At 37.5% G+C, this 17991-nt stretch overlaps 1 protein-coding gene and 1 long non-coding RNA gene across 2 annotated transcripts; one reads left to right on the forward strand and one right to left on the reverse strand.

Annotated features, from left to right (window-relative positions):
* Positions 1 to 2002: 2002 nt before the first annotated feature.
* Positions 2003 to 4741, reverse strand: LOC147076127 (uncharacterized). The gene is made up of 3 exons (XR_015069282.1): positions 4595 to 4741; positions 3882 to 4019; positions 2003 to 3012 (listed from the first exon to the last, which is right to left on the reverse strand). It is a non-coding gene; the product is annotated as an uncharacterized LOC147076127 (long non-coding RNA).
* A 6263-nt stretch (positions 4742 to 11004) lies between these two features.
* LOC147076128 (uncharacterized) lies at positions 11005 to 15521 on the forward strand. The gene is made up of 4 exons (XM_085940237.1): positions 11005 to 11192; positions 11534 to 11665; positions 13538 to 13690; positions 15324 to 15521. The coding sequence occupies exons 1-4, from the start codon at positions 11046 to 11048 to the stop codon at positions 15519 to 15521; spliced, it is 630 nt and encodes a 209-aa protein (XP_085796363.1). The 5' UTR covers positions 11005 to 11045.
* Positions 15522 to 17991: the final 2470 nt, after the last annotated feature.

Here is a 17991-nt window from a genome sequence, read left to right on the forward strand (position 1 = left end):
CATGTTATGTACACAAAACAATGTGTTAATCGATGACCAAAAAGTATTTAAAAACATGGTTAACCATTTCAAAGGATCATTTATCTTTAAAAACGCTGTAAAATGCGAAATTTCTTAAATGTAGCAGAGTCTAACGCATGGAATCGTACGATATTTTTAAGATTGCATGGAAAAGGTTAACTTGACAATGTTCTTTTGTTGTGTTATTTCAAATAACCTGATGTTATGGATGGGAAAAAAATTAAGACGTTTTTCACCAGAATTGTCATTTTTGATTTCAGTGATTTCAAGCCACCGTATTTTGTACAAAAGTATCAGAATCAGCGGCGGCTCCTCTTAAACCATCCAAGTGCTACGCACCGCCTGCATCTTTGAAGACATCGCTCAACTTTTCATTATTATTCATACCTGTATCACACACTTCGCGAACTATGTACAATACTCCGTTCGTGCGCAAAGCGATTACGATCCAAACAGATTTTCAGTTTGCACAGGATTACAATGAGGTCATTATATACTTCTTAAACCATAGTCGAATATCCCATAATGACGTTTTGTGTAGAATTTTTTACACACTTTTAGATCGGCGCACGAAATTAGGACTCTAGAAACAAAAACGCCAGTTTCTGTTTTATAACAATGTTTAATTTTTAACAGTTTTACATTTAAGATTTAAAGAATCGCCAAACTTTTACGAAAATACAAACTACCACATTTATTTCTAAACCACTCAAATACATTCAATAAACAAAAAAACACATCAGTGGTTATTTATTTGGCTGAAACATTGTTTGCCCAGAGCGTAAAGTCGTAAACCGTGACATTTAATTTTCTTTATTGATATTAAATCATTTGAACTGTTTAAAAACTCTTTTTAAGAAATATAATGAATAAACAAAGATATATTTAATTTACCTTCTGAGAAGTTCAACGTTTCGGCTTTTTACACTAAGATATTATCTTAGCTTATTGACACGGCAGCCTTCGGTGATTAAGGTAATCATGGAGATACGCTTTACGACCTTAACGTGGCTAGGACAAGTGTTCCTGATGCCGCCAAGGAGTGTGACACAGCGCACCCTTATGGCACAGCCTAAAGGGTTCCGTTGCCATGGCCGGCCCTCCCTCACCCTGCAGCGGGGCTACAAAAGCAACCTACGTGCTGCAGGTCTGACATGGCGGGAGGCGCAAGAGTTGGCGTTGAACCGATGGAAGTGGCGTGAACTTGTGCTTTCCCTATGCTCCAATGCTGGGTATAGAAGGTAAACCATTGCGCACTACCAGAAAATGCTATTCGGAAGACCACCGGCCGCCACTGATCAAAATAATTAAAAATTAAAATATTTTACACATTAGTATTAATATTCGACAACCTTAAAATGCTTTGCGCCAGAATGTGATATTTCAAAAATTTTCAGGTTAAGATTGATTACACGACTAATCTTATAGATTTAATTTTAACAGCATTTCACCAGAATGAGTCATTGTATACGATCTAAGTGTATCAGGTCATGCACATGAGTAATTGCATTGATCACATTAAAATGGCTTATCAACAGAATGCGACATTTTGTGTCTATTAAGGCTGCTAGAATGTATACAAGAGTAATCACACTGATCACATTTTGAAGGCTTTTCACCAGAATGAGTCATTTTGTGTTTTTTCATAACATTAGATCGGATACATGAGTAATTACACTGGTCACATTTAAATGGCTTTTCACTAGAATGGCCCGTTTTGTGTAATTTCATTTTACTAGATGTTTTAGATGAATAATTACATTGGTCACATTTAAATGGCTTTTCATCAGAATGAGTCATTTTGTGCATTTTCATATGTTGAGATTGGAGACAAGAGTAATTACATTGCGCACATTTAAGTGGCCTTTCACCAGAATGAGTCATTTTGTGTTTTTTCATATCACTAGATGTTATACAAGAGTAATTACATAGCGCACATTTAAGTGGCCTTTTACCAGAATGAGTCATTTTGTGTTTTTTTATATCACTAGATGTTATACAAGAGTAATTACATTGCGCACATTTAAGTGGCCTTTCACCAGAATGAGTCATTTTGTGTTTTTTCATATCACTAAATGTTATACAAGAGTAATTACATTGCGCACATTTAAGTGGCCTTTCACCAGAATGAGTCATTTTGTGTTTTTTCATATCACTAGATCCGATACATGAGTAATTACACTGGTCACATTTAAATGGCTTTTCACCAGAATGGGTCATTTTGTGTAATTTCATTTTACTAGATGTTGTAGATGAATAATAACATTGGGCACATTTAAATGGCTTTTCACCAGAATGAGTCATTTTGTGTTTTTTCATATCACTAGATGTTATACAAGAGTAATTACATTGCGCACATTTAAGTGGCCTTTCACCAGAATGAGTCATTTTGTGTTTTTTCATATCACTAGATGTTATACAAGAGTAATTACATTGCGCACATTTAAGTGGCCTTTCACCAGAATGAGTCATTTTGTGTTTTTTCATATCACTAGATGTTATACAAGAGTAATTACATTGATCACATTTAAATGGCCTTTCACAAGAATGAGTCATTTTGTGTAATTTCATGTTGCTTGATCGTTTACATGAGTATTCACATTGGCCGCATTTAAATGGCTTTTTATCAGAATGATTTATTATATTTAGATTCTTGACATCATTTCGAATGCTTTTGAATTTATCCATTTTATCCGTTATTGATTTTTTATGACAAGCTTTGTGAAGCTTCAATAGGAGTGACGATGCAAAAAAATCAAAACAAAAACTGCAAGCAAAATTTTTGTTGTTAAACGATTTTTTCTCTACCTTTATTACGGCTACTAATAATTTGGGATCTGTGACGTTATATTGTGTATGCTTAAGCCCCAATTCTTTTTTAATGTCTTGATAGTCAATCTGTATTTCATCGTATGGCTCCTGTACTTCTACGATCCTCTCTGGCAATCCGAGACTAGCGGAATATGTCATGGCAGCGGTTGCAGGAATCAACTAATAGAACGTGGAGTATTTTGCATTAAACAACATATATAGGTATATCAGAGAATAATATTTAAAAAATCACACACCTAAAGATATGTGGGAATATTTAAATACAGAGAGGGTAGAATTTAGAGAAAGAATGGGTGTGTTGAAAAGTTATATCAGTATGTTTATTTGAAGTAAATACGCATGGATCCTAAATATATAATTTCAGACGATTGCTTAATATGTTCCCAACACTACATAAATTATCATCCGATGCCCATTTCTAAGGTATGCGTAAGACCTAAAGATAACACTTATACGGAATTTGGCTACATGTTTTCGCTTGACCTTATGGGAGTTCATAATAAAACAGCAGTCTCCAATCTATTTTTATAAAACACTAGTAATTTGGGGCCAGTGGCAAAGGGTGGAGGTAGGCTACTAACATCCTATATAAAAATAGTGCACATTAAACTTTGTCAGTCATACGTAATAATACTACAGTTTACAGATGGTGAAATTATTACAGACATTTTAACGTTTGCGGAAGTTACCATAATATACCTCGTGCGAAAAGGATCGAAAATATCTTGTATTCACATTCTCCGAATCCGTAGTTCAGCCAATTAATAAAACAGTAGACACCTAATAATAACAAAGTGCACGTGACATATTGACAATTATTTAAATAAACTTTAACTTTTGTGGAAGTAACCATATCATCTACATTTATGTCCTAACATTTCGTGTGAAAAGAAAAATATATAAGTACCTTATATTCACTTGCCCCGATATGTGATTTCAAAGTTGAAATAAATCCTCTGACATAAACTTTTCCATGTCATTACTACCTACATGCATTGTTTAAGTTTCTTAAAATATTGTGTACCCACCTGATTTACTATTGTGTATTTAGAATAAGAAGAACCAGGTTTTGGATCCTCATGGATGCTTTGGCTTATTATGTCTTCAACATATTCCTCTTTGAAATCAACTACCAGCAAATTAATTTCAGATTATTTAGCGGCCTTCTGAAAAAATAATAATTTATAATTACATTTAAAAAATAAAAAAAAAACGGTTTTTGCATTGGAAAATCTGGTAAGAGATTGTTCTAGAAGAGACATGTGCGGGCCTTTATTTTGCCTGCAGCTGCCGCATGAAGAAACATGCGTAAAGAGAAAGTACTGCACGTTGCATGGAAAAGGTATCAACTGAGAGGTAGGTACGTCCAGTGTACATTGGATTCAGAATGGCCAGAACCATGGCAGTTAAAAACCATAGCAAATAAAAAATATTTACGTACTAGGACATTCAACATTGGTCAAGCCGTTCGTTTCATTTATTCGTGTTGTAGAATAAAGACAGTTGGTAAATCAATGGGATATACAACAATTGGACTTGAGCAGTTTTACTATTTATACTGAGGTACATTATGATCCTATTAGGATCAAACATGGTTGAAAGAAAGAAATTAGCAATCGAAGATTTTGTCTTCATTGGTATTACAGATTATTCATATATTCGAGTGTTGTCAGTTCATTCCATCTCTTAAAGTTTTTACACGATTAGTATTTCTGTCAGTATTTAAAATACAAGTACCTACCCGATTCACTCGCTCCGAATAAGAACAACCCTGTTGCTGATCTTCATAATTGAATGGGGATTTGAGGTCTTCAATAGACTCAGTCTTGATGTCAAGTAGCTCAGTATCTCTTTTCAATGTTTTTGATGTCGGGTCTTATACAATATTCTAAAAAACAAAATATTACAGCGAATATTTATACAGTACATTTTAATAGTACATTAAATATAAAAATATTATGACAGTGTTGGCAGCAAAACTAAGTGGGGATATATACGGTTGACGTAGGCCGCTCGGAACTGTGTCGCAATTTTCACGCGGTTTTTATTACACAAAATACATACACTGTTAATAACGTCCGACATACAACAATCCGTTATGAAAAACTAACTTCAAAAATGTATCCAGCCTCGTCGGCGTCCTCTTGCTTTATGTAGATAAGCAGCTGGCTGTTTAGATAATAATTCAAAGGTACCTCAAACAATTGCTTCCCTTGTACAACAGGTTCGGAGTCTTTTAGTTCGCGTTTAATATCCATTTTACGCATACAATTGGTCCTCAAGTTGATCGTGGCACACAGAACGTAGTAGGCGTGTCGTGACGTAAGTATTTCGCCATAGACAAAAATAGATAACCGTGTTGCCACTTTTGCAATATTATAAAAATTAAATACAACACTAAACTTCCTTTGGTACATCTCCTCATGCCGCCTTCCCGTAATAATATTCCCAGTCCACTTATGTCCAAAATTATTGGATTGGATCTAGAATGCTAAATTGTTGATAATAATTGTCCCATGTCAGTGAAATTCATTCGGATTTAGACGTTTTTTGCTCGTTGATAGATTTATGTAAGTTCCAAATAATGATATTAATTATTCATCTAGATCCACCTGAGCAGCCGAAAGCAATTATATTATGCAATAATTGACTTCTGATCATTTTGGTTAACAATACAGTAAATAGGTAGGTACCTGGGAAAGTACTATGTAGGTAGGTGAGCGATTTTGAAAAATAATATCCCGAAAGATAATATTATTATTATCACGTCGTCATTATAATATTATAATATTGACCTTATGTGAGTAAAGGTGTGGGCAGACACTGACTTGTCTTATTTGTAGATCCATCCAACACTTTAACCAACTTTGAAAGTAAAAGAATTATTCTTAAACTTAAGGTTAGGCAATATAATATCAAAGCACACCTATCTGTGGTTCGTTGAACCGTCAAACTTTTTCAGTTAAAAACTTGTTATAAGTAGTTTAATTCGGCATCATTGATATGACCGAATTGACCACGTTCAATGTTTTTTTTTAATTTTCACCCAATTGAGTGTCCTTCTTTTGACCCAAATACATGTCACATAAGAAATCTCTGAAATATAAATGTTAACAACATCGTCATAAACCAACTTATTTGTTTAAATAATTTATGGTACCTACGCATAAAATGCTATGATTTATTTTGTACTGAAGTACCTGGGTACTTATCTAATAACATATTATTCGCTATTGACTCTGAAGTCCCTTGAGATGTTGATCGTATTTTTGCCTCGTGTTCTTCTGCGCTGGCCCCGTTTTACCCCCTTTTCTTCTCGATTATTTACCTCTCTGGTTGTTCATTTTGTTTTTTACCGGCTGGCAGGACTGACGCTTGTATCGTGGCGTGCTTTGTCTTTGGTATTCAATTGTGTGATTGTATTGCTTTTGTTCGAAGCGAGAAAATTTTGTCAAACGTTTAACTGTGAAATTTGTGCAATAATGGAGCGTAATGAAGCCAACAACGTCGCGGAGTGACTAGCGATGGAGACCGACTCGAATGAATCGGAATTGCTGTTGGACGATCCAGTGGGTGAATTGAGGGCAACAGTAATGTCTCTTGACAATAAGGTATCACAGATTTTTTCAATCTTGACCCAACAGGGCCTGCCTGCAGCGGTGCCTACTCCGCAGAGGCCGACGGTAAATATCGACTCTCCGGTAAGTTTTTTACGGCCGCCCGCAAGGCCTGAGACAGCGGAAAAACCCAACAGGATTCCGTTGCCTGTATTCAGCGTCATAGTTCAGGAGCCTGCTTTTCCGACGCCAGACAAAGCTCGGGTAGCGGAACTTACCAGGCTCCAACTGTTCGACACAGATAATTGGGCGGGGGTTCGCTACGCTGAAACCCAAAAACAATATTTGGCGGCCCCGTCTTTCGTTGAGTTGGGACTCAACGATGAGTTACGCCCCTACGACCATTCATCGCAAACAATACATTTAAATCCAAAATGCGATGCTCGCTCAAAAAGAGTGTATTCGGGACGCGTTGCAGCGAGTGGTCGACTCTGTCAGCGACCACACCATCGGTACGGCTCTTTTTGAGAAGGTCGTAAAGGAGTTCGGGCCCTCTTCAGCACTCAACAAAGTGTCTGAAGACGTCACCCGAATCCTTTGTGGAAAGCGGGCAGAGTTAGTTCAGACGAGGCGGAAGAAAATCCTCTCCGGTATAAGAGACACCTTCACCCGAGAGGCTCTTAACAAGATCCCACCTACCGCCGAACACATCTTCAATAAAGATAAACTGGCGGTATTCCTAGAGAGAGGTGGGGGTCGTGAGAAGGTCTTCGATCAGACCACCAAAGTGGTTGACCAGGTCAGGGAGAGTCAACCTAGCACTTCGTCAGGTGGACGCAAGGACACCTTTCGGAGGCAGGGATATACGAGAAGGATACCAGACCAGGTTAGGGGTGGCCTGCCGAGAGGCCCACGCCCATCCAACCGAGGTTTTCCCAGAGATAACCGAGGTGGTGCAAGGGGCACTTACCCAAGACGCAGGTGACCGGGTCTCCCTCACCACCTCCAGCATTTCCAGGAAATCTGGCAGGCCAAGGGTGCACCACCACCATTATTAAAAATAATAACGGGAACCCGTATTCCGTTTATAAAGAAACCCCCTCTAATAATGCCTTCCGTGCAATTCCAGAAGGATTTCCAAACGCGACAATCGCCGGAGATCACTTCACAAATCGCGGAACTGAAGGAATCGGGAGTATTGGAATTGGCAGAACCATCTCCAAGCTTCCTCTCAACCCTGTTCCTAGTAAGGAAGCAAGACGGCAGTCAACGACCCGTCTTCAACCTAAAACGCCTAAACGGTTTCCTACAACCAAGGCCGTTCAAACTGTTCCACCACTTCAAGGTCCCAACATTCCTGCAAAGACTGACTGGAGAAGACTGGTTAGTAAAAATAGACCTAAGCCAAGCGTACCTACCTATTGTACCTATAGCAACATCGTCGATTTCTTCGGCTAGTTTACCAAGGAGAACTCCTTCAATTCACGTGCCTTCCATTTGGACTGTCGGCAGCACCAAGACTGTTTGCCTCGTTAACAAACTGGGTGGCCGAACACCTCCGGGGAAAGGGTATGAGAATCGTCACTTACTTAGACGACTTTCTGATGGCAAATCAGTCCAGAGAGATTCTCCTGTCGCAACTGACTTATATGATAGATTTCATGCAAGCTCTAGGCTGGATAATCAGCAAGAAAAAATCTTGTCTGATTCCAAGCCAACAGCGGGAGTTCTTGGGTATCACGTGGGATACTCACAACAATCGGAAATATCTATCAACAGAGAAGTGCACATCACTTCGTCACCACCTGCAATTGCAGATCCAAAAAGGCAGTTGGTCGCTCAGGCAGGCCCAACGCCTCCTCGGGCGACTCAACTTTGCAACCTTCGTCACTCCACAGGGGAGGTTGCATTGCCGACGTCTACAACGTACGAGCGCTCAATTATCGAGGAGCCACCCTCACAAATCAGCATCGATTCCTCCACAAGCTCGAGAGGACATCATGTGGTGGATTCGAGCGGTGGGCTCCTCAGGAAAGATTCACAGGGCAACCTACAATCACTTCCTCACCACAGACGCAGCCGATTCAGGCTGGGGAGTGCAGTTAGACGAGTACCACCTATCAGGTACATGGACAAAACGCCAATCCACGTGGCACTCCAACCGAAAAGAGCTGTTTGCGGTACTTTCAGCCATACAACTCCGGGAACAAACGCTCAGGGGATCAGAATTACTCCTACAAACCGACAACAAAACAGTGGTGGCCTACATCAACAACGAAGGGGGCACAAAGTCCGCAAGCCTACTAAGTCTTTGCCGACAGATCCTGGAAATCGCCAACCAGGCTAGTATATCATTGACTGCACAATACCTTCCAGGAAAATACAACTGCGTGGCAGACCATCTCTCACGCAGCAAAATTATCCCAGAATGGCACCTAGTTATGGCGGCTACAGCTCCCCTACTTCAAAGATGGGGACTCCCAGACGTAGACCTGTTCGCGTCCAACACAGCCCATGTTGTCGCAACGTATGTCTCACGAAATCCGAACGATGCTCTTGCACTGTTCCACGATGCCTTCAGTCGACAGTGGGACTTCAAACTAGCCTGGATATTCCCGCCACCGAATCTAATTCCACAAGTATTGGCACACCTGAACATGGCAAGGGGAAAATATTTACTAGTGGCCCCATGGTGGATGAAGTGTTCTTGGAGCGCAGACCTACAGCAGAGATCACTGGAACCCCCCTACCCGATCCCGCACTTGGAGTCATTTCTAGTGGATACAGTGACAAACCATCCACCTCCACAAGTCCGGGACCTATCACTCCAGTTATGGATAATTTTGGGTGGGCAGAGTTAGTTTCTAGCTGGTCGGTAGAGGACAGATCACTTCTCACTTCTGGCTGGCGACCATCCACTTTGAAGACTTATAGACCGGCATGGGACAAATGGAAGACATGGTGCATGGCCAACACGATAAGCTATAATACCCCCGAGCCGATTGAAGTGGCTAGATACCTGGGTCACTTATACAATAAGGAAGGTCTTTCATATAACACTATTCTTGTACATAAGTCAGCCATAGCTACCTTTTGCAAACCTATGATCAGTAAAGACATCAGCAGTAACATAGTTGTGCGTCATATGTTAAAAGCCATATCCACCCGCAAGACTAGACCTACAAAACCACCGATTTGGGATCCTAGAATAATCGTGGACTACCTCAAGAAAACAACACCACTAGTATACAACCTATATGAGGTTTCACGCAGAACAGCTATACTATTATTACTCGCATCGGGACGACGGGTTCATGACCTTACCCTACTCAGTATAGCGGATAATGGCCTAGTCGATAATGGCGACCATATAATTCTATGGCCAGTGTTTGGTTCCAAGACGGACACATCAAGGCACCGCCAATCTGGATGGAAATTAAGCGCTTCCAGTTGCCAAAACATCGATCCAGTTTTTTGGCTACGAAAACTTATCTGCGTTTCCAATGAGAGAAGAGAAGAGGGTGGTAATATTCCGGCATTATTTATCTCGTCAAGAGGCCCCCCAAAACCTGCGACTCGAGCAGTCATTGGAAATTGGGTGAAGTCAGTACTCGCTGATGCAGGGGTACAGGAATCACCAGGCAGTACTCGATCAGCAGTCACCTCTCTAAATTGGTTAGAGAACTACCCCATAGATGACATCCTGCAGAGAGGTAATTGGCGCCAAGAAGCTACTTTTAAGACATTTTACCAGAGACCGATAGACACACAGACTTCTACAGCGGGGGAACAAAATATGTTGACCTCTCTATTCAGCCCGGTACACTGAGCCTAAAAGCAAGGAGATGTTATACCTAATTCTCATGTTAGGTTCATCCACCTTATCTTGCAGGATCTATCTTGCTTTACCAGGTGATAACAAACAGATATCTCAAGGGACTTCAGAGTCAATAGCGAATAATGAAAGGAGTTTTACTTACCATTAAAACTCTTATTATTCTTGTTGACTCTGAAGTCCAGAGAACACCTAACTGGTTTCCTTGAGACATATCAAATTGAATACCAAAGACAAAGCACGCCACGATACAAGCGTCAGTCCTGCCAGCCGGTAAAAAACAAGATGAACAACCAGAGAGGTAAACAATCGAGAAGAAAAGGGGTAAAAAGGGGCCAGCGCAGAAGAACACAAGGCAAAAATACGATCAACATCTCAAGGGACTTCAGAGTCAACAAGAATAATAAGAGTTTTAATGGTAGGTAAAACTCCTTTCATTATCTATGATGTAGTTGTAGGTAGGTAATGATTTTTTCATATCAACAGCATTCAGACCTACAAACTTATCTGAAAAATGGGATGGGAGAGACATTGTCAAAACAACCCAACCAAGACTCGTAACTGGGCAAAATCTGACATTCGAATGGAATTTTCAGAGTTGCGTCCTATTAATTGTTTGTAGTTCCATTTTTGGCCATTCAATAGATAAGTACGTACGTCTGTAAAATTGTCGCAGTGACAGTGCAGACGTTTTGTCTATGGCCGAGAGATGAATTAACTTTAGTCAACTGTCTATTGTCACGTCTGTCAATCTACTGACCGAGACTTGTGACATTTTTGCGTCAATTAAACTTCGTAAAATGGATATAAAACGTGAACTAGATGCTTTTGAAGATGATGCGGAAGTGCAGCAATGGGTCGATGTGCCAATAATCCATCCAAACAATCCGCTTACAAACATTTGTATTAAGCAAGAGAATGCTTTCGATGCCAACAGTACTATTGAGGTTAGGCTTTCCAAACTTATTAATCATCTAAGTTGAAGTGGTTTCTTACTGATGCAAATAAAACAGTTGCGTGATATATTGGACTTTACTAACTGAAACATGCAATAATACTTATACACCATTGTGTTGACTCTTAAGTACCTAATAGCGATTGTTTGACCAAGTACCTAGGTACGTATAGGTTCTGCTTCTCTATGACTGCAGGCAAACCACTCTCATTCATCTGAAGACAGTCGTAGCTAGACAGTATGTCACGTATACAGAGACCGCTTGTTTGTCTCATCGCATAATAATATAGGTGTAAACACGTATTATAAAATACCTTCTGTCTTGTGTTTCAGAGCCCTGTAACCAGCCTTGCCAATCTTAAAATTGAGATTGATCCTCTCCGAGTTGATTTCAAAGAAGAATTTGTTGAAGACAGTGATCCGACACCTGGCTGCTCATATTCAAAATGCGAGCCGACAAATCAGGTGCTTACATACTTATACAATATCGTGTAATATACATACATCGTGCTTGTAAGTGAACATGCCTTCGTGGTTCCGTTATTATTATACCATTGAATTCAAAGTGTATTTTGTAAGAATATGTTTTATATAAATTTGTCGTAACGAACAAAACGGTACATAATATATCACATGTTTAGATTTCAGCTCCTTCGGTGCTTTGTTTTCGGATAGTAGATTTCAAAAAAGTTATTTACTATATTTGGTATTATATTAATGACATTAATTAAGTGCGTCTCATAAATATGTTGCATATTAATCCCGGTGTTGTGCGTATCTACAGCGATGTTATGTTCTACATATTTATTATTTAGGAGCAATGTTTAATGTCAGGTATTTGGTATTATTGTTTAATGTGTGGAATGTACCGAATTACAAAATAGTCTGGTCCTGTGTTCATTACGAAAGTACCTACCGAAATATTTGATATGATCGTTCAAGTAAAATTTATTATTGAGTGTCCCGAGATTTTCACTTAGGCAGGTACTGTTATACCCCCGAATAGTCCCCATTTGGGGATGTCTCCTCTGGGGGTCTAATAATGTTTGAACCATCATTGAGCTGACTAATAGTAAGGGTTGATTTCGAGGAAAAATAAATGATAACTAGTAGTAAAACCGGCGATTCTGTACTTTGTTTGAGCGTCAAAATTTAATAAAACAGCAACGTCGCAATCTTGTCCATTACTATGAGCGTAAAACTATCGCTAAAAGCGATGGGAGAATGCAGACAGCGCTAAATTATTGCAGCAGAGAGATCGAAAAGCAAACAAGCTTGGCGCGTATGCGCAGAAGAGGAGAAGGTTGATCAGCCATTTTGAAAACACAAAGAAAATCGTTTTATCATCGTAACAGAAATGAGCGTAATTGACGCGCTCCGCAAATAAATTTATTCAAATTTAGTAATCATAGCTGTAAGATTTAAAATAAATATCGCCGTTTTCCATCATCATTCCGGTGTTATTTCTTCACTCCAGAGTCCCAAAATATGACAGACGATAATCAAAATACCGCCATGAAGAAAAAATTCATGTCACTTGCCTCCATTTGGAGGGAGATGGCAGTACCCACATAAGTGTGAGGCAGAATTCAAGCCAAGTGTTTTTCTAGATATGAGTGTGTGTGTGCTGTGTGTCGCCGTGCGTTACAGACAGATGAATCAAGAAAAATATAGGCGGCTCTCGTGGTGCAGTGGGTAAGGCGCTGGCCTTCCATCCGAGAGTTCTGGGTTCGATTCCCGGTCATGACAAAAACATTTATGTGTTTTTCTCAAAGCCTGGGTGTTTGTGATTGTTCAAAATTACTAACAACCACCTTGTACGAAAAAGCAAGGATATGGTTATTAATAATTAAAAAAAAAAAAAAAAAATGTATTTGAAAATGTCTCCAAATATAAATGAACCTCAAAGTGTTATGAGTTGTATTGTGGGGTACATTTACAAACTAAAATAAGCGCATGTAATGGTACGTCGAGTGGCAAAAATTAGCATAGTCGATAAACTTACCTACATATTTTAACCGTGTAAGGATTATACTAATTTATTTTTAATGACTAAGCTATCACAGATTTTTGGCGCTTGGTCCATTTCTTTCTTGACTAAATTTATGGTAGCTATGCTTGTTTTTGTTGATTTTTATAACACAAGTATTTAATTGTCGAAACCAATCGTTTTATTTTTTACATATCTATTGAGGTGTAACTTTTAAATAGAAGGCAACAATCTTTTGATCCACTATCACACTTCATTACACACACAACTTTTTGGTTCACCATATTATCTCTTCATAAGAAGACACTTATTTGCTTTTATATTTATAAAATCAATGTAGTTTTTAGATCGCTTCAAAATACCCTACCTATTTAAAACCTGAGATTGATTTCGAGCGGGTTGACTCAGAAAATGAGATTGTTCAAGACGATGTAGAGCACAGGAATAAAGGCGACCCGCAACCTAGTTGCTCTTATTCCGAATGCAACCCAGGAAAACAGGTATATTACAATCTAGTTATTTAACACAATCTACTAATACTGATATAACTATATATATTATACTCATTTTCATTAAAATTCAATCCTCCCAGAATGTCAAGATTCCTACATAATATCATAAAGATGTTTCATTCTTTGAATATTATTCTCTTATATAGATGTAAGCAAAGCAATGATGAGAACCCGCAACTTAGTTGCTCTTATTCCGAATGCAACACAAAAAATCAGGCATCTACCTACATTCAAGTATAATGGTATTACAACTGAAATAAATGAATACGTGAAAGTGCGCAATAGGGCAACGGTTCGACTCCCTAGTGACCTTAAATTCTAACGGTTTCACTATGTTTTAGGTGGAACTTGCTTACTTTATTGAAGTTCCCATTTAGTAGTTCCTTATTTATTTGCTCTGATGCTCCAGATATTCCTCCTGATATCAACCTGATTCCTATTGGTCAGTTCTCAAATAAAATACATAAATATGTCAATGCTTGGCGTAAGTGATATTATTAATTGTTTTGTAATATGAATGTAATGTATATCTAACGATTCACACTTAAGACTATTACTTATGTATAGTATAAACATATATTTTCTAAGGGTAGATTTTCAATCTAGAAGCGTATAACTGTAAATGGAAATATACCTAACGCACTTTAAACAATTCACCACTACTAGTTCACAGAAAATAGTCGAATGCTGATAATATAAATTGCATCCCTTGATATCCATCTGTTGTTTATCACGTTGATGTTTCACTATTCAAGAATGAAAACAATAGTAGCTGAGTAAAATTTTTATAAAAACAAGTTAAATTGCGTGATTTCTTTCGCGTTTGTTTGCCATGTGGCTACTAGCTACACTGTTTCTGATATAAGCTTCACCCGTTACACTTACCATGAAACATTAAAACAATTTCCGTTTGTAATATCAAATTTGTTGACTATATGAACGGTAAAAGCCTGTACACGTGGAACATCGCTCTCTTGCTATGTTATACCTAAATCGATAGTAGGATGTGCCTCAAGAAATATTCATTTTTTTTCAAACATAGTTGTAACTCAATTTTTTTCCAGAACCCTAACCCACCGCTAAATTGAATAATTATTTTCAGGAAGAATATGTTTCTGACAAAATCCCAAAGCAAACAGCCTGGTTACTCTTATTATGAATGCATGACAGTCAATCAATCACCTACACAATATTCTATAAATTTTAAACAATACGGCAGTTTGACGTGCACTCACGAAGGATTACAAGCTGCTGCCAATATTAAATAAGTAGGTCGTTAGCGAATATTTTTGCTAGGATCAGATATCTCTGGTTAAGTGAATACATGTAGCCGGGTTCTGTATTGGTGTAATCTTTAGGCTCTACGCGTACCTTAGAAATCATAATATACACATGAATACAGTTATGGGAACATAAGCAATCGTCTGAAAAATATATATTAAATTAACATCAGTTTTCATTTGAAATAAACAATTGCTTATCAACATAGGGGGTATGTTTCCTCTAAATTCTATCTTGTATGCACATTCTACAAGTGTTTGATTTTTTAAATATTATTCTCTGATATTGGTACCCATGTCGTTTGTCTTCTTATTAATATGCGATACTTACGTTATTTTAGTTGAGTCCTGCAACCACTGCCACACCCTATTTCTCCACTTTCGGATTGTCAGAGAATGTCTTAGAAGTACAAGAGCCATACGATGAAATGCAGATTGACTGTCAAGGCATTACAAAAGGATTGGGTGTATATGAAACTAATATAGTCAGCGGCACTGCTAAACGTAAGCATATACAATCTAACGTCAGAGTAATTTAGAAATTACACAAAATGCCTCATTCTGGCGAAAAGCCATTTAAGTGTGACCAATGTGATTACACTTGTATCCAATCTCTAAATTTGATAATCCACAAAATGACTCATTCTGGTGAAAAGCCTTTTAAATGTGACCAGTGCAATTACTCATCTATTAAATCTGTTCACATAAAATTGCACAAAATGATTCATTCTGGCGAAAAGCCATTTAAATGTGGCCAATGTAACTACCAATCTCAAAAATCTAATAACATGAAACTACACAAAATGACTCATTCCAGTAAACAGCCATTTCAATGTGAGCAATGTGAGTACTCATGTATTACACCCGATTCGATGACAATGCACAAAATGACTCACTCGAGTGAAAAGCCATTTAAATGTGATCAGTGTAAATACTCTTCTATAACATCTCGTGATATGAATAGACATAAAATGACGCATTGTGTTGAAAAGCCATTTAAATGTGACCAATGTAATTACTCTTGTATAACATCTAGTAATATCAAAATACACAAAATGACTCATTCGGGTGAAAAGCCATTTAATTGTGACCAATGTAAGTACTGTTGTATACAATCTAGCGATATGAAAAAACACAAATTGACACATTCTGGTGAAAACCCATTTAAATGTGACCAATGTGACTACTCATGTAAACAATCTAGCAGTATGAAATTTCACCAAATGACTCATTCAGGTGAAAAGCCATTTAATTGTGACCAATGTAATTACCGTTGCATCCAATCTAGCGATATGAAAAAACACAAAATGACACATTCTAGTGAAAAGCTGGTTAAATGTGACAAATTTAATTACTCTTCTGTAACATCTACCCACATGAAATTACATTTAGTGACTCATTCTAGTGAAAACCCTTTCAAATGAGATCATTGAGATTACTCTAGTATATTATATTCTGGTTGTTTGAGAAAACACAAAATTACGTATTACGGTGAAAAGCCTTTCAAATGTGACTTTACTCGTGCAACTAATCTCGTAATATGAAATTACACAAAATGACTCATTCTGGTAGAAAGCCATTTAAATGTGACCAATTTAGTTCCTCTTCTATGACTTATAAGTCGATGAAATTACACTACATGACTAATTCTATTGAAAAGCCATTTAATCGTGATTACTGTTGTATCCAATCTTGCGATATGATAAAACACAAAATAACTCACTGCTTGAAAGGGGTTTAAATGTTAAATTAGTAGCTTCTCGTGTTTTACGTATGGTAACATGTAATCACTACAGAAAAACTTTAATGTAACTAGTGTAATTACACATAAATATCAACTGATAGGATGAAAGCAGACAAATTAACTTATATTGTCTCGTATAAGATATGATGACAATTTCATTTGGTTTTATAAAAAAAAGCATGGGCGTTTTTTATTTTATAGAAACTGTATTATTCATGTATATTAAAAAAAATGTTTAGAACTTTACCATATATCAGCCGAATGAGTCAATTTAAATTCTGTACGCACCATCAACAATGTTACACACAAAATTGTATTAATATGGCATTATTGATATTATCGGAATAGTGGTTATTTGAGTGCATTAAAATTACGCAAACTATGAGAATAAAGCAGTTTTATTTATAATTTGATGACGTGCATTATGCGTTAGAACATTACTTTTAGCTGCCTGTCTGCCTGACTATTTAATTATATTATAATAACTCCTCATTTGCAGTAAATTCTATACACAATGTAATGTGGTCTATAAACAAATTTTAATCTGTAATTTATAAATCATGAAAAAAGGTTGTAAACCACTGGCAGTGGCTGACCTATGCGTCTTTAAATGTCTGCCATGTATATATTTTTAATAAACTCAAATAATTTGAACATTATCAATCAAATCAGTTTCAAAAAATGATCTTATCAAATGTCATTACTTACATATTTCTGCGTATTATAATCTTTATTGTCATAAAATAATAATAATATATTATAATGTATATTGAAAATAATGATATAATGTAAAACGAATATACTTGTTTTCCCTATTTTAATAAATAATTAGATAAGAATATGTACCTATGTGTTTATGATTATTTTATAAAAAAAACTTTTTGTATTTGGTTTAGCCATTTATATTCCCATTCCATTCCTTGTTTCCTCACCCACCTCATAATCCCCAGTGTTATTGTCACCAGCGAATCGACGAGTAATTGCTGGTCATGAGAGACCGTATTGTAAAGAGAAAGGCAGTTACTACTAATCAGCCGACGAGAGCGGGCTTCTGACAGCTTACTGTGGCTAGTAATTCCATTGAAAACTCAAAACACTTCTGAAAGATATTTGTTCAATCATACATACAAATCATTATCATTCATCAAGATCATAATCATCCATAAACTGTGAAACAAGTGCGCGAACAGGGTAACCCAAAACAACCAGTGAAGGTGTGTATGACCTGGGACCAGTGCCAGTGCGCGCCAGCCCTCATCTCATCA

The sequence above is a fragment of the Rhyacophila brunnea genome, unplaced genomic scaffold (assembly GCF_057557595.1).
Source record: "Rhyacophila brunnea isolate RB1 unplaced genomic scaffold, BYU_Rbru_1.0 scaffold_13, whole genome shotgun sequence".
Lineage (NCBI taxonomy): Eukaryota > Metazoa > Arthropoda > Insecta > Trichoptera > Rhyacophilidae > Rhyacophila > Rhyacophila brunnea.

Coding starts and splice junctions, on each gene's coding strand:
- LOC147076128 (XM_085940237.1), top strand. CDS start 11,046: ATGGATATAAAACGTGAACTAGATGCTTTTGAAGATGATGCGGAAGTG. Junction 11,666..13,537: donor AATGCGAGCCGACAAATCAG/GTGCTTACATAC, acceptor TGTAGTTTTTAG/ATCGCTTCAAAATACCCTAC. Junction 13,691..15,323: donor AATGCAACCCAGGAAAACAG/GTATATTACAAT, acceptor ACGTTATTTTAG/TTGAGTCCTGCAACCACTGC.